At 40.3% G+C, this 27755-nt stretch overlaps 2 protein-coding genes across 3 annotated transcripts in view; both read left to right on the top strand.

Annotated features, from left to right (window-relative positions):
• Positions 1-5265, top strand: part of dguok (deoxyguanosine kinase) — an 89769-nt gene extending 84504 nt beyond the window's left edge. The window contains exon 8 of the mRNA XM_051689934.1: positions 5111-5265. Coding sequence (XP_051545894.1) covers positions 5111-5130 — 20 coding nt within the window. The 3' untranslated portion in view covers positions 5131-5265. The remainder of the gene's footprint in view (positions 1-5110) is intronic.
• A 13791-nt stretch (positions 5266-19056) lies between these two features.
• eif2b1 (eukaryotic translation initiation factor 2B, subunit 1 alpha) overlaps positions 19057-27755 on the top strand; it is a 40060-nt gene continuing 31361 nt past the window's right edge. For both annotated transcript variants that reach the window (XM_051689954.1, XM_051689962.1), the window contains exon 1: positions 19057-19372. In XM_051689954.1, coding sequence (XP_051545914.1) covers positions 19360-19372 — 13 coding nt within the window. In that variant the 5' untranslated portion in view covers positions 19057-19359. The remainder of the gene's footprint in view (positions 19373-27755) is intronic.

The raw sequence follows: 27755 nt of genomic DNA, 5'->3' as shown, positions 1-27755 counted from the left end.
TGCAAGGACAAACATTTGGCTCAATTTTTATGTTTTTAATTTTCTGCATGCAGAAGATATGAGACATTTCCTTTTTTCATTTTTTTGACATTATTTTATTGCTTCGCCATGGCAACACCGTTCGATATACCAAAAATCCATTAGCAATTTAGCATCGTCAATGTCTTGGCATGATGTCGCCCACATTTGGTACCTGTAACATGAAATCCCTGGGAGGAATATATCAAATTCCACAGCATGCATTTTTCAAACAATCCAAAATGGCCAACTTCCTTTTGGGCAGAGCTTATGACCGTCAGCACGAAAGTTGTCCGGCTTGATGAGATCTACATGTGTACAAAGTTTGGTGACTGTAGCTCAAAAGGGATGTGCTACAGAGCCCCCCGAACAGGCCCATGTTCTAGGTTGCGCCGCAGAGTCCCCCCCCCCTTGAAATTTGGCCAAGCCCTAATGGCCAACGACTCTGATATATGTGCAAACTTTCAAGAATTTTCACTCATGTTATGTACCCCAAAAGTACCAAAAACCTTGAAAAGAAGAAGAAGAAAAAAAAAGAATAATCCTTAGAAGAACAATAGGGTCCTCACACCATCGGTGCTTGGGCCCTAAATATAGCTGCAAGCAGCGATAAATAATTATGTAGATCTAAAGATTATATTGTAATGAAGTTATTTAAAATTTGTATTTATCCATAAACCGGCTTTAAATTAAATTAACAAATGTAATTCATGGCATTAGGTGTTAAGGTAGTCCAATGTGGTTGGACTACAACACAGCAGATCTCATTCGTGATAACAGTACATTACAGTAATACCTTGAGTATTATTAGCAGCAATGAGCGGACTCGGCGGTCCGTAAACTGTACAAACAATTACCTTGATACACAAGAATAACACACTATAATATTCAGTGTGTCCCTCATGAAATATTCACTCTGTGTTCTTATTTTTAAGGAATCATCTGTAGGTTCTACTGGTTGTTTAGATCAGTGTTACTATCAGAAATAATTAATAATTATTTCTTTAGTTGTTAATTAATATTTAAATTAAATAATAGAATCTAACTCATTAAAACCTCATACGGGGCTCCAGTAAATGTAGTATGCTACGTTATTAGCAATAATTCATAATTATCAAATATAATTATTAATTATTAAATTCAATAGAACATTGATGAGAATCAATGTTAGCTTTTTTAATCCTTTAAATCAACAATTATCAAAGATAATCATTAATTATTAACATCAATGAAACATTGATTAAAATTAACACTAGCTTATTGATCCTTCAAATTCAACAATCATCAAAGACCAATAGAATATTAATAAGGATTAATATTGCCGGGGCACCACCCTGGAATCAGGGACTAATAACCAGATAGTATAACAATCTCAATATTAGATTGTTCTCTTAGGAAAATCGACATCCGAAGAATATCGACCTTCGAAAAGAAACAAAGAAGGCTTGAATCAGAGCACTGACATCCCCTGTCAGCATTTGACACAGGTGTATGCAAAACAAACCAAAACACTTCTCTTTGAAATAAAACAAAGTTCATTTATGCAGTAATATCAATTAATAATCAATACAATGCAGTCAATAAACTTCCGACTTACAACTACAAACTAAACAGTGACATGATTAGATATGGTAACCAAAATAATCCTATAACACATGAGAGGAAGGTGTGTGTGTGAGAGAGAGAATGGGTGTGTGTGTGTAAGGAGGGACACGCACAAAATGGCGGATGTGACTCTCGTGGAGAGTACATCACGCAAGATTTCCGGCCAGAGAATATGGCCGCGAATGTGGGCGGAGAGAAGCCGGTCAATGGCGTCTGCCTGTTTACCGCGTGTCTCCGCTTGTACGATAACTTAGGGACAAAGCTGAGCTTTATCACGAAGTTATCTACTAGCCAAAAGTGTGTGCGAATGTGAGAATGTTTGTGAGGGGTCGTGTGTGTGTGTGGTTAGTACGAGAGAGAGAGAGAGAATAAAGTGGCAGCACCAAAGCTGGTTTTGCGATCGCGGGAGAGAAAGCAGCTGTTAGTTTATCACTCAGAGACGCAGTGGACGGCTCGTAAACCGTCCTGCGGTCTTTGATTCTTTAATGGATAAACTCAGTGTGCCGATCTCACCCGCGATGGCGGAAATACACAACAGTCCAATGTGGTTGGACTACAACACAGCAGATCTCATTCGTGATAACAGTACATTACAGTAATACCTTGAGTATTATTAGCAGCAATGAGCGGACTCGGCGGTCCGTAAACTGTACAAACAATTACCTTGATACACAAGAATAACACACTATAATATTCTATCTCTGCCCAGACGTAAACCTCTTACTTGAATCGTATGAGGACGCAGACGAATGTGTGTTCATCCGTCATTTAACTCCGACTCGGTTCCTCGAGGCTCGGGTGATGACGGGAGGCCGTTTCCTCGCTCTATCGGCGGGCGGTACGGCTGTTGATTCTCAGCGGGCTGGTGGAGAAATCAGTGATGTCGACTTGATTGAAGAGGGAAGATAAATCTTTTCTCTTCACTTCTGCAGGCAAACAGATGAAGATGCGGATTGCTTGGCGGTCTCCTTCGGATCCGTTAGAGTGTTCGGTGGAACACAGAGTAATCTCAACTCATCCAGCGAGATGGAGATTGTATGGCCACAGTTTAAAGTTGGATGTTACTTCCTTGTGCCACGAGGCTACACCTGAGAGCAGCGATGAGCTGCGTCTACACACGGCCAGCAAAATTGCTGGAAGCAAATCCCGGAAGGACCTCAGAGTTATTTCTACTCACGATGACGTCATGGTTGAGGGGCGTTCTGTCGTGTGCCTCATCCAATAGGAGTTGAGAGTTCGATCCTTTAGTGAGCAAGGCTTCATGGGATTTGTAGTCTGTTTTGGACCTTTGTTTGATTTTGGAGCAGTTTTTATCAGTAAGATTTATGACTGTGTCTGTGGGCCTCAGTTAGGTTTTACAACAGTGTTAGGCCTGCCTTTGTCTTCTATCTGAATACATGAGGCCCAACACATCATACATTCCAGTCCCTCTACTGGGCTCATGAAACATTCATAATTTGTTCCCTATTTTTAAGGACTCATCATACATTCCAGTCCCTCTACTAGGCTCATGAAATTCATTCACACTTTGTCCTTTGAAAAAGGCTCATGCACTCATTCTTTTGTCCCTTTATTTTTTAGGGCTCATATTTGTACTTAGTCATACACTTCCATACACAATCGCACTTCAGTCACACTTCACACACTTTCAGACACAGATACTAATACTCTCACAAACACAGACATTTTCACACTTTTTACAAACACAAGGCCTTTGTACACACAGAGCTCTCAATAAAAAAATACAATACAACCGTATCCGTAGGACTTTCTTTTCACAACTATTCTACCGCCTCTCTTAGATGACCTACCAAGCAGCCCTTCTCGCCGATTCACTTCCTCAACATGACGAAAAGCAGTATTAGTAGGATTTTTGCCTACACGTGCAGCCCTCTTATTGCTTTGCAATAGAGCGATATACGTAGGACTTTCTTTTCCTGCCTACCCGTGCAGACCTCTTATCGCTATGCAATAGAACGGTATCCGTAGGATTTTCTTCACATTAATTTATCTTAAATTCTCACTATTATCCATCAAGGCCCACTTAACATAGTAAAACAAAATTTGTTTTGCATGCAAGTAAATTCTTTTGGAATCAGACATTTTTCTGTTCTTTACTTTGGAGAAGCCTTTTTAAGAATGCTCTTACCACTACGGGCAGACCTGTGATGAACTACACAAACAATTTATACTAAAAGCAAAATTGCTTACCGCAAGTGGGCACCTGTTTGTGCAGCTCGCCCCTTGCACCTCGCTGGCCCGATGTGGCAGCCTTCACTCCACTCCTGTTCCAATCCCACTTCTTTGACACCAAGTAATTCTGTCATGGCAGATTCTCCAAAACAGTCATCAAAGCACAGTCGAGTCAAAGATTTCTCGGAGGTGCAAAGTTCTGATTTCAAAAATAGATATTTATTACAGAGTAACAAAGCTGAGATGGTTCATGAAGCATCTGAAATTACACTTTAGAACATGCCTTTTTATACAGTTTCTGTTCTCTTTGAGGATGGCCTCTTCATCCAATAAAATTAACCCATAATATCATCCTAATATATCATCAAATGAAATCTTATGCCTCAATTATTTACGTCATCACTCCTTCTAACAGGACATCCTGGCTTAACTTGCTTCAGTGGTGGCAAAAGCATAACTATTTCATTTTATATGCATAAAACACACTGTAATCACTTCATATGGTTACATATTTTATATTAACTAACAATCATTACTTTCTGCATTAATTTGATTAGTGTATTAAATTATTTATCTTATTTCAGTTTATTGGTCTCACACACAACACATCCCTGTGAGATGGAGAAGTGTGTGTGCTGCCACAGGTGTTCCTTCTTTTTTTATCCTTGAGACTCCCTATTCCTTTTGATGCATGCATCCCGATTCATCCCAATACTCCCTATTCCACATATTGTCTGCATCAAATCATGCATTGTTTGATTCTATTTATTAAAAGCATTCACAGAAAGGGCCTTACAAGGAGACACAGAGAGAGACTGTGACTCTCTAAGCTGTATTTTTCCATTGTTCTGCACCTGAATTATCAAACTGAGTAAATAATAATTAAATCAATAAATTAATGATTAAATATGTAACATATTGAATAACATTTATAATGAAGTTTTTCATAGTACGTTGATTACACATTGTTATTTTTAGATCATCGCATATTGCATACATGTTAATTCAATTATCAAAATGGATGTAACGAATGAGGCTGGTATCCATTCAGCCGACTGTCAGAGGGAGCCCTCTCCCGAATACTGACACTGAACCATTTTCTTCTATGGTGACTTCCTGTTTGAACCATATAAATAGCCATGATTTTCCATTGTGACTTTGCAAAGTATTGCCAGTTTCACTGCCTTACCATGCGTTATTCTCATTGCTTGTTTCATTGCCTACTTATTATGACCATTGTGCCTGTTTTACTGGATTACTGATTTTGGATTACTGTTTTGTTCTGTTTGCCTAGTTGGACTGATTACCTGTTAACAACTACTTTGCCTGCTTCAACGATTACGTCTCTGCCTTGTGTTTTGGATTTGTATGCTGATTGTAAATAAACTTCCTGCATTTTCTACCTTCACCTCCATGTCGAGTCCCTCACAGAATACTTTGCCACCCATGAATCCAGCAGAAGATTCTCAGCTTCAGGTTGCATTCGCTTACCAGAGCGAACTTCTCAAGAGTTACCAGGAACAACTGAACAACCTAAGAGCTGCAAATGAGAACCTCACCCACTATATCTGTTCTCTTCCATCGCCACAAGCTACACCAGTAAGATTTGCTCTTCCTGATAAATTTGATGGCTCGCCAGAGAAATGTAAAGGGTTTTTACGTCAATGTAAAATATATTTCTCCAATCAACAAGAGTCATTCAGGCAGGAATCCAAGAAATGTGCATTTATGATGACGTTACTTACCGGAAGAGCGCTAGACTGGGCCTCAGCTGTTTGGGAGAGTGATAGTCAGCTTCAAATGTCATTTGATTACTTCGCTTCCCAGATCCATGAACCCAGAGGGAGGTAAAGATGTCTCTGTTCAGCTGCTTCATGTATGCCAGGGTTTACATTCTGCAGCTGACTTTGCCATACACTTTAGGACATTGGCGGCCCAAGTGGATGGAATGAGATCGCACTCAAGACTGTGTTCAGAGAGGGACTGAACTACAATCTGCAGGCCAAAATCGCATGCAAGGGTGAGGATTCATTCATTTCATTGGCTGTAAGGATTGATAATTTACTACGCAACTCACCACGCTCAAAGATGAGTTCCAAGTCACAAAAATTGGTCCATAGTCAAGTCCAGACATGCTCCAACGCCCCTAAACCTATGCAGATCGCCTATGCCAGAGTTTCTGATGAAGAACACGATCGTCGTCATAAGGAGCGACTGTGTTACTACTGTGGTGAGAGGAATCATCGAAACGCCGCATGCCCTCACAAAGGCAGGAAATATCCAGACGCTAGAACTAATGTGAGTACCAAGAACATTTAATCTCCCACACGCCACAGTTTCTCCCTTCCCTTGAACTCTCCTTTGATGATAAGCTGAAATGTGTTTCTGCACTCGTCGACTCAGGGGCTGCTGTGAATTTGATTCACCAAGAGCTAGTACAAGAACTCCATATCCCTACAGTACCTTGTATACCCACCATTAACATCACTGCTGTGAATATTGCACCTATAGGCACAGGCATCACTCACCAAACTGTTCCAGTTAAAAACGTGAAGCACGCATCTACACAAAACTGGATTTGAGAATTGCTTACAACCTGATTTGTATTAGAGAGGAAGATGAGTGGAAAACCGCATTTATCACCACTAGGGGGCACTATGAATACCTGGTGATGCCTTATGGCCTGGCCAACGCACCAGCTGTGTTCCAGTCATTCATCAATGAGATCTTCAGAGACCTCCTCAACAGATGTGTCATCGCCTACATTGACAACATCCTCAAAAATTTGCATACCCTGGCAGAAATTGTGACATTTTGGTATTGATTTTGAAAATAGGACTGATCATGCAAAAAAAAAAAAAAGAAAACTGTCTTTTATTTAAGGATAGTGATCATATGAAGCCATTTGTTATCACATAGTTGTTTGGCTCCTTTTTAAATCATAATGATAACAGAAATCACCCAAATGGCCCTGATCAAAAGTTTACATACCCTTGAATGTTTGGCCTTGTTACAGACACACAAGGTGACACACACAGGTTTAAATGGCAAGTAAAGATTAATTTCCCACACCTGTGGCTTTTAAAATTGCAATTAGGGTCTGTGTATAAATAGTCAATGAGTTTGTTAGCTCTCACGTGGATGCACTGAACAGGCTAGATACTGAGCCATGGGAAGCAGAAAAGAACTGTCAAAAGACCTGTGTAACAAGGTAATGGAACTTTAGATGGAAAAGGATATAAAAGATATCCAAAGCCTTGAAAATGCCAGTCAGTACTGTTCAATCACTTATTAAGAAGTGGAACATTCGGGGATCTCTTGATACCAAGCCAAGGTCAGGTAGACCAAGAAAGATTTCAGCCACAACTGCCAGAAGAATTGTTCAGGATACAAAGAAAAACCCACAGGTAACCTCAGGAGAAATACAGGCTGCTCTGGAAAAAGACGGTGTGGCTGTTTCAAGGAGCACAATACGATGATACTTGAACAAAAATGAGCTTCATGGTCGAGTTGCCAGAAAGAAGCCAATGCCACAAAAAAGCCCGGTTACAATATGCCCAACAACACCTTGACACACCTCACAGCTTCTGGTACACCGTAATTTGGAGTGACAAGACCAAAATAGAGCGTTATGGTCACAACCATAAGCGCTATGTTTGGAGAGGGGTCAACGAGTATTGTGCTCCTTGAAACAACCACACCGTCTTTTTCAAGACCAGCCCATTCTCAAGCACCCAGATCCTAACCAACCATTCATTGTGGAAGTGGATGCCTCAGACTGCAGCATAGGGGCAGTTCTCTCTCAATGCCACGATAAGCCTGGTAAACTTTATCCTTGTGCTTTCTTTTCCCATAAACTGAACTCAGCTGAAAGGAACTATGATGCTGGAAATAAGGGGCTACTCTCCATGAAGGCTGCACTAGAAGAGTGGTGCCACTGGCTTGAAGGTTCTGTCCATCCATTCCAAGTAATCACCAACCATAAGAACCTCGAATACATCAAGGGAGCAAAATGTCTGAATCCACGACAAGCCCGATGGTCACTCTTCTTCACAAGTTTTCATTTCACAGTCACCTACCGCCCTGGCAGAAAGAACTGCAAAGCTGATGCTCTTTCCCGTCGTCATGATCCTCTTCACAACACCCCTCAAAATTAATCTACACTACCATCTTCTGTTATCATCGCACCCATAAACTGGGACATCGTGGAAGAAATCCAAAGAGCCCAACAAACAGACCCTGCACCTCCAGAATGCCCTCCTACAAAACAATACGTACCACGCACTCTAAGCCAAAGAACAATACAATGGATTCATACTTCCCTCAGCACTGGACACTCTGGCTTCCAGAGGACTATAAGCTTGGTACGTAACTCATTTTGGTGGCCCTCAATCATTAATGTCGTCACTGCATATGTTAAGGCATGTCAAGTGTGTGCACAGTCTAAAACCACCAGAGAACTGCCAGCCGGCCTGCTACAGCCACTGCCTATCCCTCAGAGACCCTGGTCCCATCTGTCCGTCGCCTTCATCACAGATCTGCCAAACTCCAATGGGTATACCTCCATCTTTGTTATCATTGATCGTTTCTCTAAGTCATACAGACTAATCCCCATGAAAGGTCTACCCACTGCCATGGAAACCACTAATGCTCTTTTCCACCAAGTTTTCAGGATCTATGGTCTGCCAGAAGACATAGTGTCTGACCGGGGACCACAGTTCACTTCCAGAGTCTGGCAGGCTTTCTGTAAACAGCTAGACATCAATGTCAGCCTCACGTCTGGTTATCATCCTCAGGCAAATGGACAGGTGGAGAGGCTAAGCCAGGAAATCGGCAGATATCTCAGGTCTTACTGCAGTCGAGAACTACAGAGGTGGAGCGACTTTCTCCCATGGGCTGAATATGCCCAGAACTCCCTCATGCACTCATCTATGGGACTCACCCCCTTCCAGTGTGTGCTGGGTTACCAACCTCCTATGTTCCCTTGGTCGGGTGAACCCTCTACGGTGCCAGCGGTGGATGATTGGATCAGGCAGAGTGAGCAGGTGTGGGACAGTGCACACGTCAGATTTCAGCAGGTCGTCCGGGCTCAACAGATCCAAGCGGGGAGGCATCCCCACCCAGACTATCAACCTGGCCAGAGAGTCTGGCTATCAACACGGGACCTCAAGTTGCGGCTACCCTGCAAGAAACTCAGCCCCAGGTATGTTGGTCCATTGAGAATGGTCAGACAAATCAATCCTGTAACTTACCGACTGGAGCTACCTGCTAACTACCGCATCTCTCCTTCCTTTCATGTGTCATTGTTGAAACCTGTCCACCCAACATCTGGACCCGGAACCACGGATCCTGAGCCTCCTCTTCCACTGGAGATCACAGACTCACGTTGTTGAGGGGGCCAGATGCAGTACCTGGTGGACTGGGAAGGTTATGGACCAGAGGAGAGATCATGGGTAGCCACCAAGGACATACTGGACCCATCCCTGATCCGAGACTTAAAAGTGCAACCGAATCATCCTGCACCACGACCAAGGGGACGACCAAGAAGAAGAACACTGGGAGTTGTTCGTAGAGGGGGGTTCTGTAACAAATGAGGCTGGTATCCCTTCAGCTGTCCGCCAGAGGGAGCCCTCTCCCGAATACTGACACTGAACCGTTTTCTTCTATGGTGACTTCCTGTTTGAACCATATAAATAGCCATGCTTTTCCATTGTGACTTTGCGAAGTATTGCCAGTTTCACTGCCTTACCAAGGATTATTCTCATTGCCTGTTTCATTGCCTACCTGTTATGACCATTGTGCCTGCTTTACTGGATTACCAAATTTGGATTACTGTTTTGCTCTGTTTGCCTGGTTGGACTGATTACCTGTTAACAACTACTTTGCATGCTTCAACGATTACATCTCTGCCTTGTGTTTTGGATTTGTATGCTGATTGTAAATAAACTTCCTGCATTTGGATTCTACCTTTGCCTCCATGTCGAGTTCCTCACAATGGATTAACTGAATAAATGAAAATATACTGTAGGACATCTACAGGGAGAGATTGTAGCAAGTAGTTGAATTTTGGAATACAATGAATTTTAATAACTTTAACATTCCCAATCATAGATAAATGTAATGAAGCCCACCTGCCCACATCACTCGAAAACCATATTATGTAGGGATCAAAATTAACTAACTAAATCAGACAAATTTGCTGGGAATAAAATGCCCAAATACTTAATGCCCTGTTTAGGCCACTGGAAGGTGTCCCGGCTGGAAAACCATTACTGGAAAGTACGCTGTCAGAGCCAAAGCTTCGGATTTAGACCAATTGACTCTGTATCCCAAAAACTTAGAAAAGGAATTAATAATTCTATGGAGGCAAGGCATAGATCTAGTGGGGTCGGAGACGAATAATAAAATATCATCTGCGTAAAGCAAAAGCTTAGCACCATACCTAAGCTTTTGCTTTACCTAAGCTTTCCACCACCCCTGGAAAATCATCTTCCCATCTTATTGTTGCTGCTAATGGTTCCAGGGCAAGACAATAACAACAATAATGGGAAAAGAGGCAAGAGTTTATGCGCCATACCTCCCACCACGACCCCTGGAAAATCATCCTCCTTTCTTATCGCGGTTGCTAACAGTTCCAGGGCAAGACAGAACAATAATGGGGAAGAGGGCAACCCTGCCGGGTGCCCCTATCCAGAGTAAAATAATCTGAAATTAATACATTTGTTTGTACCACCGCTACCAGGTGTCTATAAAGTAACTTAATCCTTCCAATAAAAGTATTCCTGAATCTATATATTTCCAAAATCTTAAAAAGATAATCCCATTCTACCATATCAAACACCTTTTCAGCGTCAAGTGAGATGGCCGCGACTGAAGTCTGATCATTCGCCACTGACCACATTATATTGATGAAACGCCTAATGTTATCAGAAGAGCTGCAGCCCGAATAAACCTCACCTGATCTATATGTTTAAGAGATGTCATAACTTTACTTAATCTGTTAGCCAGAATATTTGACAATATTTTTACGTCTAGCTGGATCAGGGACATTGGACGGTAACTCTTACACTCGCTTGAATCTTTGTCCTTTTTAAGTATCAGACTGATCTGGGCTCGTGTCATGGTTGGCGGAAGCTTTCCATTCTTTAATGATTCCGTATAAACTTCTAACAAAAGTGGAGACAATTCTGTAGCATAAGATTAAAAAAGTTCAGCGACAAAACCATCTGGCACCGGAGCCTTACCATGGGACTTTTTGGGATGTTTTTTTTTTTGCCCCTGGGGTGCATTTTACCCACAAACACAGGATATGTTTGAATCCTGAATAGAATGAGACCACCCACATGTGTCTACATAATTCTGATCAGGAGATATGATCTGAAAACCTTTTTTCCAATGTTAAGTCAATGGGACTTTTTGGGATGGTTTTGTGCCCCCTAGGGGTGCACTGTACCTCCAACCCCTTAGAAAAGTCATAGCACAGGTGTCCTCAATAGACTGGTTGATTTGACACCTCATTCTTGGGTCTATGCCAAATGGTGCGGGACGAGTTAGGAAGTAGTTTTGTATGGAAGAAGCATAATAACTAGATAGGTACATTTCCTGAAGAAAATGTGAGTGGTGCTTGCCGTGGGTAAACTTGTCACATAGCATGTTCTAGCATGTTGCTAAGCACTGCTATTATGATCCTAGCATGTGTTTGCATGATGCTAGCATGTAGTTAGTATGTTTTAGCATTTCACTAGGTGTTGCTAGCATGTGTTAGCATGATGATAGCATGTTTTAGATTATCACTGGCATTGCTAACATATGTTAGCATGATGTTAACATGTTTTTAGCATGTTTAAGCACTTCGCTAGGCATTGCTAGCATGCGTTAGCAAAATGCTAGCATGTTTTTAGCATGTTTCAGCACTTCACTAGGCATTGCTAGCATGTGTTAGCATGATGATAGCGTGTTTTAGAATATCACTGGCATTGCTAACATATGTTAGTGTGATGCTAACATGTTTTTAGCATGTTTAAGCACTTCGCTAGGCATTGCTAGCATGCGTTAGTAAAATGCTAGCATGTTTTTAGCATGTTTCAGCACTTCGCTAGGCGTTGCTAGCATGTGTTAGCATGATGCTAGCACGTTTTTACCATGTTTTAGCAGTTAGCTCGGCATTGCTAGCATGTGTTTATATGATGCTAGCATGATTTTAGCATGTTTTAACAGTTCCCTAGGCATTGCTATCATGTTTTAGCATGATGCTAGCATGTTTTTAGTATGTTTTAGCACTTCAATAGGCGTTGCTAACATGTTACCATAATGTTAGCATGTTTTTAGCATGTTTTAGCACTTCGCTAGGTGTTGCTAGCATGTGTTAGCATGATGCTATCATGTTTTTAGCACATTTTAGCACTTCGCTAGGCATTGCCAGAATGTGTTAGCACAAAGCTAGCATGTTTTTAGCACGTTTTAGCACTTCACTAGATGTTGCCAGCATGTGTTAGCACGATGCTAGCATGTTTTAGGCACGTTTTAGCACTTCGCTAGGTGTTGTTAGCATGTGTTAGCACGATGCTAGCATGTTTTTAGAATGTTTTAGCACTTCGCTAAGCGTTGTTAGCATAATGCTAGATTTTTTCTAGCATGTGTTAGCATGATGCTAGCATGTTTTTAGCATGTTTTAGCACTTCGATAGGCATTGCTAGCATGTGTTAGCATGATGCTAGCATGTTTTAGCATGTTTTAGCACTTCGCTTGAAGTTTGCTACTTGGTTACTAGGGTAAGCCCATGTGGTTGCTAGGCAGTTGTCAGGGTGATACTAAGAAGGCTGCTTTCTATCCTGAGTCATACAACCCAACAATGATGTCTCTACGACATTCTGATCCTGAGATACCCATCTTAGTAATGGAAGTCAATGGTGTTTCATTGCTAGGGTGCTCTAAATGGTTGCTAGGGCATGGCTAAGTAGTTTCCATGTTGATACTTGAAGACTGATTGCTCACCCAATTAAAACAAGCCTCATGTCTCTAGGATATACTGATCCAAAGATATCACACTCAGCCATTTTTAATTGAAATCAATATAGCTGGTTGTTAGGGTGCTCTAAATGGTTGCCAGGGCATGGCTAGCTAGTGACTGAGTTATTCTTATTGGCTGCTTACTAACCTGACTCAAAAGAGCCAATCCCCATGTCTCTACAACATTCTGATTGAGCATATGATTCCACAAAATTCAGTGTCTTGTCATAGTAGGAAAAAAACAATTGTTTTCATGGGCGAGACCCTTGCCATAGTATGCCTATGGGGCATATTTGGGCCCATTTTACCCCCCAGAGGTACATCTTACCCCCAAACTCATGTAATGCTCCAATACTGCTTGCTAGGCCTCATGAAATGAGTGCACCCACATGTCTCTACAAAATTCAGATCTGGAGATATGATCCGTCAAAATACGTCGATTTTTCAGGCCGTTTTTTTGCCCCCCAGAGGTGCACTGTACCCCCAACCCCTTAAAAAAGTCATAGCACAGGTGTCTTCCATAGGCCGGTCAATTTGAAATGTTTTTCGAAGATGCAGCTTCATTAAAATAAAACTTGCTTCATAGATTTGTGTAGGTTACCCAGTGGAAACAGGTTTATTTCTATTACTAATTATTAGCCTACTATTTTAGAGGCAGGTTTGGATGGTGCGGCGGGAGAAATTCAGCAGCAACTGGCACGCAGGTCTGTGATGTTGGTGAAAGTTGTTGCTGACTTAGAGGATCTTGCTGTAATACATCAATTGATTACTGCGATGGAAATTAAAGGAGACCTATTATTGCCCTTTTTGCTAGATGTAATATAAGTCTCAAGTGTCCCCAGAATGTGTCTGTGAAGTTTCAGCTCAAAATACCCCACGGATCATTTATTATACCATGTTGTAAATGCCTCTTTTTAGGTGGAATTAAAAACACGCTGTTTTCATGTGTGTCTCTTTAAATGCAAATGAGCTGCTGCTCCCCGACCCTATTATTATACAGACAGTTAAGCGTAAAAATAACGACATAGCTCTGGTCTCCGTGAATACAATCAGAGACAATGGTAACTTTAGCTGCATTAGCCGTGGAATCAGCTAACAAGCACATTCGGAAAGGCGATTTGCAAACATTAACAAAATATAAAGTGTGATACTAAAGCTGGAACACGAACAGTTCGTACTGATCCATGCTTGAGAATCAAATATTTGGAAAATCCTGCTTTATATTTGTGGCAGCGGGGGCGTGGTCGAGCGCCCGTCCGGAGAGAGAGAAAGCGGTAAGGGCGCTTACACCGGAGCTAAATTATGTCTAACACCTTCTAATTCCAGTGAGCTGGGGAGAGCGGCATATAAACAGTCACGCCACCGTCAGAAGCACAGAGAGAACGACACGTCAGTCCAGTGCTGGCGTGTGTCCTGAATGTCAAAAAGCTGCATGTCTTTTAAGAAGTTTATGGAGAGTTTTTGTTATTGGTGAAGCTATCTGAGTGAACCCAGGAAAACACTAGAGAGAGTGTACAGGCTGTGCAGAGGGCAGAAAATAAAAGCCTTACTTTGACGGTGCCTGAGCTTCCCGACTTGTCCTTTCCCGTGCAACCTTCACAATATTGATCCTCATTCACAAAGCAGTCCGGTGTAAAAGTATTTAAACAAACATAAATGAATTTTGATATGTTTTGGGGCACATTTGCTTCAAAAACAAAACTTGTCCACTGTGTCTTCAGTGGCTCTGATGCTGGGAGTACATGAAGACTCTTATGTTCACTTTTACAGCCAACAACAGAACACTTATGACGCTTACAAAGCTGAGACATTATTCTTCCCACCATAGCTGCTCCAGTGCGGAAAAAAATGGGCGGACTGTGTGTAGAACACTCAGGGGAGGATCTATGATAATAGGGTGGAATCCGTCACCAGTCATGGGTGTGGCCTGCTCTAAAGTGATGTCACTTTAGAGCAGAAACGAAAACTGATCATTTTGAGACACTGTTTTTGATTAATAGAAATATAAGAAAGAGGAGTGGGTGGATTTTTAACATTGTAGGGTGGTTGTGTACACACACTGCCGACTCACATTTATGTTCAAACACCATGTAAAAGTGAATTTTGCATAATAGGTCCCCTTTAAATTCTCTGAGTTGGTTACAAGAATAGGGGACATCGAGAGACGGATCGATTATCTGGAGTCATTGGAGAGGGAATTAGCTGCTAATCTGCAAGCGACCAAGATAGACTTGTAACGCATTTGGGAAAAACTGGAGGATTTGGAGAATTGTAATTGGCGAAACAACGTCCGAATTGTTGGAATTCCTGAGGACGAAGAAGGCCGAGATATGGTGAAATTCCTAGACAAGCTCTTTCCGAGTCTGCTCGACATAACAGGCCATATGCTGGAAATCGAGCGAGCTCACAGTGTCCCAGCTCACAGATCCACTGAGGGAGACAGGCCCCAATCAATTCTGGCCAAATTTCTGAGATCATCCGATAGGGATCTCATGTTGTGTGAGGCGAGGAGCAAAGGAAAGCTTTCTTTGAAGAATCACAGCATTTTCTTGTTCCCAGACTTTGCGAATTTGACAAGAGAGAAACGTGATCAATTCAAGGAATGTAAGAAACTCTAACATCAGTGGAAGATTGATTTTGCACTGATGTTCCTGGCCAAACTGAGAATAGATACTAAGGATGGACGCAAAATATTTACATGCCCACAGCAAGCATTGTCTTTCATAGAGACAATGGGGTGAGTAAACCATTTGGTGATTTTCATATGGCCCCCAAGTGAGCTTGTCTCACTGTACATACACTTGACTGTCTGAGGAAGCTGGGCGCCATTTTTGTTTAATTTTGTGTTGGTTCTGCCAAGCGGCTTGAGTTTGTTTTTTGGAATTACATTCCTTCAAGAAACGTATGCATCGACGAAGGGCCGCTTTTACACTTAAGTTCCCGGCCAAATTGAGAATAGATACTAAGGATGGCCGCAAAACATCTACATGCCCACAAGCGATGTCTTTCATAAAATCAATGGACTGAGGAAGTCATGGTGTGTTTCTCATGTGCCTCCAAGTGAGCTTGACTCGCTGAACATACACTTGACCGTCTGAGGAAGCTGGGCGCCTTTTTTGTATCTTTTTGTGCTGGTTCTGCCTAGCGGCTGGAGTTTGTTTTATGGAATAACACTCCTTCAGGACAGTTGTGGATGAATCTGCTCATTCTTTGTGCTTATGCCTCCTATTGGAAGGAGTTTGTTTCATGGAGTATTTTTTTGCAGGACATTGGAATGATTAGGTCATCTCCTGGACTCATGAACAGCCGGCTCACTGAACGTTCGTTTGACTGTCCGAGGAAACTGAATGGCTTTATTTTTTATTTTTCATTTACATTTTTATTTTTTATGATTATTATTTATTTTGTATTATTTATTTATTTATTTTTGTGTTCTGGTTCCGCTAACGTCTGGAGTTTGTTTTGTGGAGTAACACACCTTTGAGACAGTTTTGTGAATGAATCTACATGTTCGTTGTGTTTATTCTGCCTTTTGGCTGGAGTTTGTTTTATAGATTATTTTCTGTTATGTAATTCTGTCTCACAAAATTTGTACAGAAGCACTGGAATTGAGCAATCCGACAGCAAAGTTGTAGCGGGCACACTCGTAGGTGTGCATGGACTGTTTTGAGTTTAGAGGGATGGACGCCGGTTGGTGCTGTCGTGCGCAGGTTTAATGTGCACGTTTTTCTTTTTTATGTTTGTTTGGTTCAGGGGGAAGTTCGAGGTTTGACTGTGGCACTAATGTTGGAATGTGATCTTTATAATTGTATTTTTGACACACAATCTATTTTTTCTAATGTGTCAAAATGTCAAATGTTAATATGAGTGGATTGTCTCTCTCCAAGAGCAAGCCGCTGGCACCCCTCATGATGTAATATTGGGAGGAAACTTTAATCGGTTGATGGACTGAAAAGTGTGCAAGCCCCCTAGAGCAACATTGACACTTTCACAGGATATGTAAAAATCTTGGTCTTACAGATAATTGGAGACTTTTGAACCCATCTGGTAGGGACTATACATTTTTTTCATCAGTCCATAAGATTTATTCTAGAATATATATATATATATATTTTATATCTAAGTCCCTCATGTCGTTGATTGCTCAATTTTAAACATCTTAGTCTCAGATCACGCCCTGGTGAATTTAGAGGTGTTGCCACATATGGAGAAAAAGAAATCATATAGTATCCCTTTTGCAAAATCCTGATTTCCAACAAATGTTAAAAGCTGAAATCAATGTTTATATGGAGACCAACTGGTCCACAGTATCCTCTGTGGGCGTGGCTTGGGAGGCACTTAGGCACTTGAGAGGTGGTTCTTGGGGGTCGGATCATACAGTATGCCTCATTCATAAAAAAATCCAAAGCACGAGAACTCGTGGAGTTGGAAGAGAAAATTCAAAGTACTGAGACAGAACTGAAGCGCCGAATGTCATCTGATGGCCTCAGAGAACTAACCCGATTGAAATACAGATATAATATTATTTTGTCACGGAAGGTGGAGTTTTGGTTATTTAGGGCAAGACAGTCATATTTTGAGTCTGCGGACAAAGCAGGGAAGCTTTTGGCTAGATATATAAAGCAGAGAGAGTCTTTTTCTACCATTCCCTCAGTGAAATCTGCTTGTGGTAGGAAAAAAATCTCTTTCTATAGTAATCTATGGGACTATAGAAAAGTCATAGTACAGGTGTCGTCAATAGGCCGGTCGATTTGACACCTCATTCGTGGGTCTACACCAAACAATGCGGGACGAGTTAGGTGCTGAAGTTTTGTACGGAAGAAGAATAAGTATGTGAGATTATAATATTGATGCTTTGCTTCACAAGCACCACTAATAATTCAATAATCCAGAACAATAGGGCCTCCACACTTTCAGTGCTTGGGCCCTAATAATAATCCTTTGAAGAACAATAGGGTCTTTGCACTTTCAGTGCTTGGGCCCTAATAATCTTTAGAAGAAAAATAGGGCCTTCACACTTTCAGTGCTTGGGCCCTAATGAGGATTTACAATGTGCTTACACTGGTACATTCACAACAATAGCACTAAAAAAAAAAATAATAATAATAATAATAATACTTTGACAAATTTGTCATCAGGGTAATAAATCTATAAGAAATTATTTAGAGAAAAAGATTCAAATATTCTACAAAAACTTTTCGCTTTTTGATTCCTTACTTGTTTTGAGTCTCAATATAATGCACCAAGTTAGTTTTATATTTGTGGATACATAACAAATAGATTAATTATTGTATTTTGTTCAACAATATTGTTCTTATTCAGTAAAAATATTTTTTTCAGTTAGTAGAATCTTCATTGCTGTATGATTGAATATTAAATACTCAATGTCAAATGTACATTTTTTGTATACATACATTCATAGAATAAGTGATTTACGTTCTCTTCCTCTGCATTACAGAACACACATGTAGACTCCATGTCTCTAAAATATCTTGAGATTACTTATCTCACTGGGTTAATTAAATTCATAATGTTAAAAATAATTTATTTAACTCTAATGAGGAGACAGTGTTTACTAGGCAACCTTCCATTCAATTTTATAATACTTTGAATGTCAATACGCTTTATCTGGGCAATGATATGTTTCAGCAAACTGTTCTCTTAATTTCTCTTTTTTTTTTCTTATAACATTTCTTATTTGCTGGCACCATTCAACATTCATTCTTATCTGTGTGGATATGTAAAAAGATTCAATGTCATCTGTGATATCATACACATTTTTGAAATGGGAACCTGCTGTTTATTGACATTGATTTAAAAAAATTAAAATTAAATATTAAATACTATCTAAAGTTAAAAAAAAGCCATCTTTATTTAAAATGTACTGTAGGGTATTTAATGCTTTTCAACAACATGTAAAGAGTAAAACAATTAAACACTATACAATTAATAAAACAGCAATTGTTTTGGCCAAAAGATATTGCACTTAAGCGATCTTGTACAACAATTGTATAAACTCCAACAACATATAAAACAACCGACCCCAAACTGACCATTATGACTGACCCTTGTCCAGAGAACACAGTTCAACCTTTGCGATAAACTGTACCTTCAATATATATATAAATAATGGGTAAAGAGAGAGAGACCTTTTATAATGTCGTAGTTTCTGTTGTCCATGCTACAGCACAGAAGGTGGCGGTACTGCTTTATGCAAGTTTGCGACATAGCATTAAAGAAACTAAAGAAAAAGCTCATGCAAGTTGGCAAAATTTGCCTCACAACACGCGTTGGACAAATTTCTGTAAATTAACAATTAACTTAAATTAATACATAAAACAACTTATTTTAGCAAAGTCAAAATATTTCTTCTGGTTTTAGTGTGCTGATGCGTTCTCAGTCATAGAGCTAGAACATTGCATTAGCACGACGGCCCACAGCGACGAGAGTCACTTTGGATTATTTTATATTTATATGTAAAGGAGAGTGGTAAAACATCCCTCAGCTGAGACACGTCTTCGCGCGGCTTTCAATATGGATGAAAGAGGTGGGTTTTGAGAAGCTATTTTAACCATTGCCATCACGAGACAATCGTGTCAGCTGTTGGGTCTGCTGTTGTCTACTAGTTATAACTTATCGAATCTGTACCTAGCAACCCATAAATATTTCAAACTCAGACCCAGATTTTACATTGGACATCAAGTGGCGACCCACCATAGTTAAAAAACAACCTTTATTTAATGTATCGTGGGTGGCCTTTTCTTTTATCTTGCATAGTGTTGTTCATGGTTTTTAAGCATAAGGGAATGCATCAAGTGACATTATTTGTATTGTTAATGTCAACAAAGGATACATTGTTTTCTCACCCCTTTTTAAAAGTTGCTGCGCTTGCATTTATATTTACAATGACCTTGAACAAGACCATGGGTGGTTCCTCAATACCATAGTCAGGAGCTTCAGTTAAAATTCACATCAGCCATCATAATTGGGAAAAATGTGATCTCAGTGATTTTGACCATGGCATGATTGTTAGTAACAGACTAGCTGGTTTGAGTATTTCTGTAACTGCTGATCTCCTGGGATTTCCACACATAATAGTCTCTAGAGTTTACTCAGAATGGTGCCAAAAACAAAAAACATCCAGTGAGAGGTAGTTCTGCGGACAGAAACGCCTTGTTGATGAGAGAGGTCAACGGAGAATGGCCAGACTGGTTTGAGCTGACAGAAAGGCTACGGTAACTGGCTAAGGCTGCAGTGGGCACAGACTCACCAAAACTGGACAGTTAATGACTGGTAACACATTGCCTGGTCTGATGAATCTTGATTTCTTGTGAAGCACACAGATGGTAGGCCCACTGCAGCCTCAGCTTTCTGTTCTTGGCAGACCAAAGTGGAACCCGACATGGTCTTCTGCTGTTGTAACCCATCCGCCTCAAGGTTCGACGTGTTGTGCATTCTGAGACGCTATTCTGCTCATTACAATTGTGTACCTAATGAAGTGGTCAGTGGTGTATATTTATATATAGGGTACAATGAGGCTAAAGGCACATTCGATTTTATTTTCTCCCCAAACACTAAATAGCATAAAGAACTACCACAGCACTTGCCTAAACACCTGTTTGTCATTATGCACTGCAAAATAATCCAGATCTATGAGATCACTTCTTGCAATGTCTAAAAGTTGATTTCGAGGTAATTTGATCTAATATTTAATAATTTTCAAAATGTTGCAACTTTTTGTAACTAATGAAAATTCTTTGAAAATTATCATGTTTATTTTGAGACAAAATACTTATTTGTGATTTTCAGATTTGTTCTAGGTGATTAAATCAAATGTTGTTTTCATAACTGTCCAATAAGTGAAATAATAGTATTTGGGGTGAAGGGCCCCCCCAAAAAACACATTGTTTTTCTTAAGTGGGAAGAATAGATTTGTTGTGAAAAATGTTAAAAGTGGACTCATATTGACTGATGAATGGAGATTAATTTGTTTATAGAATAAACTTGGATTGTTATAAAATGACAAATGTAATTGAAATTAACAGGAAATGGTGCACCTTTTTCTGATGTAGTTATTTTGAATAAGCATTATCTTAATTTGTCACTAAAAAAAGCATCCTGCTGTCTCAAAAGTATTCACATTAGTTGACCAGTTTTGCCCTATAAGTTTGGAATTTTGTGTGTGGTGGGAGAAAAAAAGTATGGAAAAGAGGAATGTGTAGATTCATCAAAATTTCTCATTTTGTGCTTCATGAAAAAAAAAAAAAAAAATGTGTGGATTATTCCTTTAAGTCTCCACACTTTAAACTGACTTTTAAGGAGGACTCCAAAAAGGAATTTTATTGTTGTTTATTTACCTGTTCTACATGAACCTACACTACAGAGTTATTGGTACTTGATCGCAAGGTTGTCGTATTTATCCTACTATTGTTGTTGTATTTTCTGTTGCTATTATAATATATATATATATATATATATATATATATATATATATATATATATATATATATATATATATATTAGTCCTGTGCAGAAGTCTTAGGCACATAAGATGTTTCACAAAAGCATTTGTCTTAAGATGGTTATTTATATCTTCAGCTTTAGTGTGTCAATAGGAAATATAAATGTTAGACTCCCAAACATTAATTTTGCAAATAGAAAAAAATTAGAATAGAAGAACAGGGAGCCCTGCAACAGATGTCATGGCCCCCACAAAGACCCCCACTGAACATTGTGTCAGTCTGAGATTACATAAAGAGACAGAAGCAATTGAGACAGCCTAAATAGATAGAACTGTGGCGAATTCTCCAAGAAGCTTGGAACATCTTATCTGCCAACAACCAAGAAAAACTGTATATGTATATATGTGTATATATATATATATATATAAATATGAATATATATGTATATATATAAATATGTATGTATGTATGTATATATATGTATATATATATGTGTATGTATGTATATATATGTATGTGTATGTATGTGTGTATATATATATGTATGTATGTATGTATGTATATTGCCAAAAGTATTCGCTCGCCCATCCAAATAATTGAATTCAGGTGTTCCAATCACTTCCATGGCCACAGGTGTATAAAATGAAGCACCTAGGCATGCAGACTGATTCTACAAACATTTGTGAAAGAATGGGCCGCTCTCAGGAGCTCAGTGAATTCCAGCGTGGTACTGTGATAGGATGCCACCTGTGCAACAAGTCCAGTCGTGAAATTTCCTCGCTACTAAATATTCCACAGTCAACTATCAGTGGTATTATAACAAAGTGGAAGCGATTGGGAATGACAGCAACTCAGCCACGAAGTGGTAGGCCACGTAAAATGACAGAGCGGCGTCAGTGGATGCTGAGGCGCATAGTGTGCAGAGGTCGCCAACTGTCTGCAGAGTCAATCGCTACAGACCTCCAAAGTTCATGTGGCCTTCAGATTAGCTCAAGAACAGTGCGTAGAGAGCTTCATGGAATGGGTTTCCATGGCCGAGCAGCTGCATCCAAGCCATACATCACCAAGTGCAATGCAAAGCGTCGGATGCAGTGGTGTAAAGCAGGCCGCCACTGGACTCTAGAGCAGTGGAGACGCGTTCTCTGGAGTGACGAATCACGCTTCTCCATCTGGCAATCTGATGGACGAGTCTGGGTTTGGTGGTTGCCAGGAGAACGGTACTTGTCTGACTGCATTGTGCCAACTGTGAAGTTTGGTGGAGGGGGGGATTATGGTGTGGGGTTGTTTTTCAGGAGCTGGGCTTGGCACCTTAGTTCCAGTGAAAGGAACTCTGAATGCTTCAGCATACCAAGAGATTTTGGACAATTCCATGCTCCCAACTTTGTGGGAACAGTTTGGGGATGGCCCCTTCCTGTTCCAACATGACTGCGCACCAGTGCACAAAGCAAGGTCCATAAAGACATGGATGAGTGAGTTTGGTGTGGAAGAACTTGACTGGCCTGCACAGAGTCCTGACCTCAACCCGATAGAGCACCTTTGGGATGAATTAGAGCGAAGACTGCGAGCCAGGCCTTCTCGTCCAACATCAGTGTCTGACCTCACAAATGCGCTTCTGGAAGAATGGTCAAAAATTCCCATAAACACACTCCTAAACCTTGTGGAAAGCCTTCCCAGAAGAGTTGAAGCTGTTATAGCTGCAAAGGGTGGGCCGACGTCATATTAAACCCTATGGATTAAGAATGGGATGTCACTTAAGTTCATATGCGTCTAAAGGCAGATGAGCGAATACTTTTGGCAATATAGTGTGTATATATATATGTATATATATATATGTGTATATATATGTATGTATGTATATATATGTGTGTATATATATGTATGTATGTTTATATATGTATATATATATATATATATATATATATATATATATATATATATGTGTGTATATATATGTATGTATGTTTATATATGTATGTGTGTGTGTATATATATATATATATATATATATATATATGTGTGTATATATATATATGTATGTGTATATATGTATATGTATGTATGTATATATATGTATATGTGTGTGTGTGTGTGTGTATATATATATATATGTATTTGTATTTTCAGTTGTGCTCAAAAGTTTGCATACCCTGGCAGAAATTGTGAAATTTTGGCATTGATTTTGAAAATATAACTGATCATTAAAAAACAATGTCTTTTATTTAAGGATAGTGATCACATGAAGCCATTTATTATCACATAGTTGTTTGGCTCCTTTTTAAATCATTATGATAAAATAACAGAAATCACCCAAATGGCCCTGATCAAAAGTTTACATACCCTTGAATGTTTGGCCTTGTTACAGACACCCAAGGTGACACACACAGGTTTAAATGGCAATTAAAGGTTAATTTCCCACACCTGTGGCTTTTTAAATTGCAATTAGTGTCTGTGTATAAATAGTCACAGAAATGTTCGGGAACTTGCAAGTGCCTTGGTGGAACATTGGGGTAACATCTCACAGGAAGAACTGGCAAATCTGGAGGAGGAGATGCCCTGCAGTACTTAATGCAGCTGGTGGCCACACCAGTTACTGACTGTTACTTTTGATTTTGACCCCTCCTTTGTTCAGGGACACATTATTCCATTTCTGTTAGTCACATGTCTGTGAAACTTGTTCAGTTTATATCTTAGTAGTTGAATCTTTTTATGTCATACAAATATTTACACATGTTAAGTGTATTGAAAATAAAAGCAGTTGAAAGTGAGAGGACGTTTCTTTTTTGCTGAGTGTTTATATATATATACATACACGTACGTACACACACACACACACACACACACACACTGGCGGCCAAAAGTTTGGAGTAATGTACAGTTTTTGCTCTTATGGAAAGAAATTGTTACTTTTATTCACCAAAGTGGCATTCAGCTGATCACAATGTATAGTCAGGACATTAATGTGAAAAATTACTATAACAATTTGATTTTTTTTATTTTTTTAAACTTCTTAAACTACTTCAAAGAGTTCTCATTAAAAAAAATGTGCAACAATGACAGCCTTGCAGATTCTTGGCATTCTAGCTGTCAGTTTGTCCAGATACTCGGGTAACATTTCACCCCACGCTGCCTGTAGCACTTGCCATAGATGCGGCTGTCTTGTCGGGCTCTTCTCACGCACCTTACATTCTAGCTGATCCCACAAAAGTCCAATGGGGTTAAGATCCATAACACTCTTTTCCAATTATCTGTTGTCCAATGTCTGTGTTTTTCTGTTTCAAAAGTGGCTTTTTCTTTGCAATTCTTCCCATAAGGCCTGCGTCCATGAATCTTCTCTTTACTCTTGTACATGAAACTGGTGTTGAGCCGGTACAGTGCAATGAAGCTGTCAGTTTCTGAGACTCTGATGTACTTATTCTCTTGTTTAGTTGTAAATCTGGGCCTTCCACATCTCTTTCTGTCCTTGTTAGAGCCAGTTGTCCTTTGTCTTTGAAGACTGTAGTGTACACCTTTATATGAAATCTTCAGTTTTTGGCAGTTTCAAAACAATGATTGACTGAGTTTCTTGAGAAAGGTGTTTCTTTTTTTTTTTGCCATTTTTGACCTAATATTGACCTTAAGACTTGCCAGTCTATTGCGTATTTGGCATCTCAAAAACAAACACAAAGACAATGTTAAGCTTCATTTAACGAACCCAAATAGCATTCATACAGTGCATCCGGAAAGTATTCACAGCGCTTCACTTTTTCCACATTTTGTTATGTTACAGCCTTATTCCAAAATTGATTAAATTCATTATTTTCCTCAAAATTCTACAAACAATACCCCATAATGACAACGTGAAAGAAGTTTGTTTGAAGTCTTTGCAAATTTATTAAAAATAAAAAATGAAACAAAATCACATGTACATAAGTATTCACAGCCTTTTTGAGTATGATGCTACAAGCTTGGCACACCTATTTTTGGGCAGTTTCTCCCATTCTTCTTTGAAGGACCTCTCAAGCTCCATCAGGTTGGATGGGGAGCGTCGGTTCACAGCCATTTTCAGATCTCTCCAGAGATGTTCAATCGGGTTCAAGTCTGGGCTCTAGCTGGGCAACTCAAGGACATTCACAGAGTTGTCGCAGAGCCACTCCTTTGTTATCTTGGCTGTGTGCTTAGGGTCGTTGTCCTGTTGGAAGATGAACCTTCGCCCCAGTCTGAGGTCCAGAGCGCTCTGGAGCAGGTTTTCATCAAGGATGTCTCTGTACATAGCTGCATTCATATTTCCCTCGATCCTGACTAGTCTCCCAGTTCTTGCTGCTGAAAAACATCCCCACAGCATGATGCTGCCACCACCATGCTTCACTGTAGGGATGGTATTGGCCAGGTGATGAGCGGTGCCTGGTTTCCTCCAGACATGACGCTTGCCATTCAGGCCAAAGTGTTCAATCTTTGTTTATCATGGTCTGAGAGTCCTTCAGGTGCCTTTTGGCAAACTCCAGGCAGGCTGTCATGTGCCTTTTACTGAGGAGTGGCTTCCGTCTGGAAGTCATACAGGCCTGATTGGTGGAGTGCTGCAGAGATGGTGTTCTTCTGGAAGGTTCTCCTCTCTCCACAGAGAAATGCTGGAGCTCTGTCAGAGTGACCATCGAGTTCTTGGTCACCTCCCTGACTAAGGCCCTTCTCCCCCGATCGCTCAGTTTGGCCAGGCGGCCAGCTCTAGGAAGAGTCCTGGTGGTTCCAAACTTCTTCCATTTACGGATGATGGAGGCCACTGTGCTCATTGGGACCTTCAATGCTGCAGAAATTGTTCTGTACCCTTCCCCAGAGCTGTGCCTCGATACAATCCTGTCTCGGAGGTCTACAGACAATTCCTTGGACTTCATGGCTTGGTTTGTGCTCTGACATGCACTGTTAACTGTGGGACATATATAGACAGGTGTGTGCCTTTCCAAATCATGTCCAATCAACTGAATTTACCACAGGTGGACTCCAATCAAGTTGTAGAAACATCTCAAGGATGATCAGTGGAAACAGGATGCACCTGAGCTCAATTTTGAGTGTCATGGCAAAGGCTGTGAATACTTACGTACATGTGATTTTTTTCGTATTTTATTTTTAATGAATTTGCAAAAATTTCAAACAAACTTCTTTCATGTTGTCATTATGGGGTATTGTTTGTAGAATTTTGAGGAAAATAATTAATTTTATCCATTTTGGAATAAGGCTGTAATATAACAAAATGTAGAAAAAGTGAAGTGCTGTGAATACTTTCCGGATGCACTGTATATGTTTGATATAATGGCAAGTGATTTTCTAGCTCCAAATTAGCAATTTAGCATGATTATTCAAGGATAAGGTGTTGGAGTGATGGCTGCTGGAAATGAGGCCTGTCTAGATTTGATCAAAAATGACTTTTCCCTACAGGGTCACGTGACGCTATGCAAGGAGCAGACGTGTAAGCGACGAGCTCTGTGCACTTTGCTGAATTTTCGATTATTTTCATATTATAATCTGGTGAAATTTGTTACACCCAGTTACACATTTGCCCTTTGTTGCAAAACATGGCAAAGAAGTCAAAATCTTCGGGCTCTGGAGACATTGAAAGACACTTACGTGTTCAGGATGAAAGCCCCGACAGGCCTACAGACCGGGGACTCGATTTGGATAGCGCGGCGGGAGAAGGAATCCAGCGTCAGTTGTCCAACATGTCGGTGATGTTGACGAAGATTCTTGCTGATTTGGAGGATCTCGCTGTAATACGTCGATTGATCACGGTGATGGAAATAAAATTGTCCGAGTTAGGTATAAGAGTAACTGATGTTGAAAAACGAATCGATTGTCTGGAGTCTTCGGAGAGGGAATTAACCGCTAATCTGCCCGCTACCAAAGTTGATCTGGAACATCTCCTTGAAAAGCTTGAAGATCTTGAAAATAGAAGCCGCAGGAATAACATTCGAATTGTTGGAATTCCTGAGCATGAGGAGGGCAGAGATATGGTGAAATTCCTAGACGAGTTTTTCCCGAGTCTGCTCGACATAACAGGCCACAAGCTGGAAATCGAGCGAGCTCACAGAGTGCTGGCTCGGAGATCTGCTGAGGGAGACAGGCCCAGATCGATTCTGGCCAGATTTCTGAGATCATCCGATAAAGATCTTGTGTTGCGCCAGGTGAGGAGCAAAGGGAAGCTTTCTTGGAAGAACCATAATATTTTCTTGTTCCCGGACTTTGCGAGTTCGACGAGAGAAACGCGATCGGTTCAAGGAATGTAAGAAACTCTTACATCAGAAAAATATCTCGTTTGCTCTGATGTTTCCGGCCAAACTGAGAATAGAAATGAAGGTCGGTCGCAAAGTATTTACATGTCCAAATCTGGCAATGTCTTTTATAGAATCAATGACTGAGTAAACCATTGGATGTTTCTCATGTGAGTGGGCCTGACTCGCTGTACTAACTCTTGAGGAAGCCGGAGCGACATTTTGGATTTTT

This window comes from Myxocyprinus asiaticus, chromosome 4, assembly GCF_019703515.2.
Source record: "Myxocyprinus asiaticus isolate MX2 ecotype Aquarium Trade chromosome 4, UBuf_Myxa_2, whole genome shotgun sequence".
Lineage (NCBI taxonomy): Eukaryota > Metazoa > Chordata > Actinopteri > Cypriniformes > Catostomidae > Myxocyprinus > Myxocyprinus asiaticus.
This window is presented reverse-complemented; position numbering and strand designations above follow the sequence as displayed.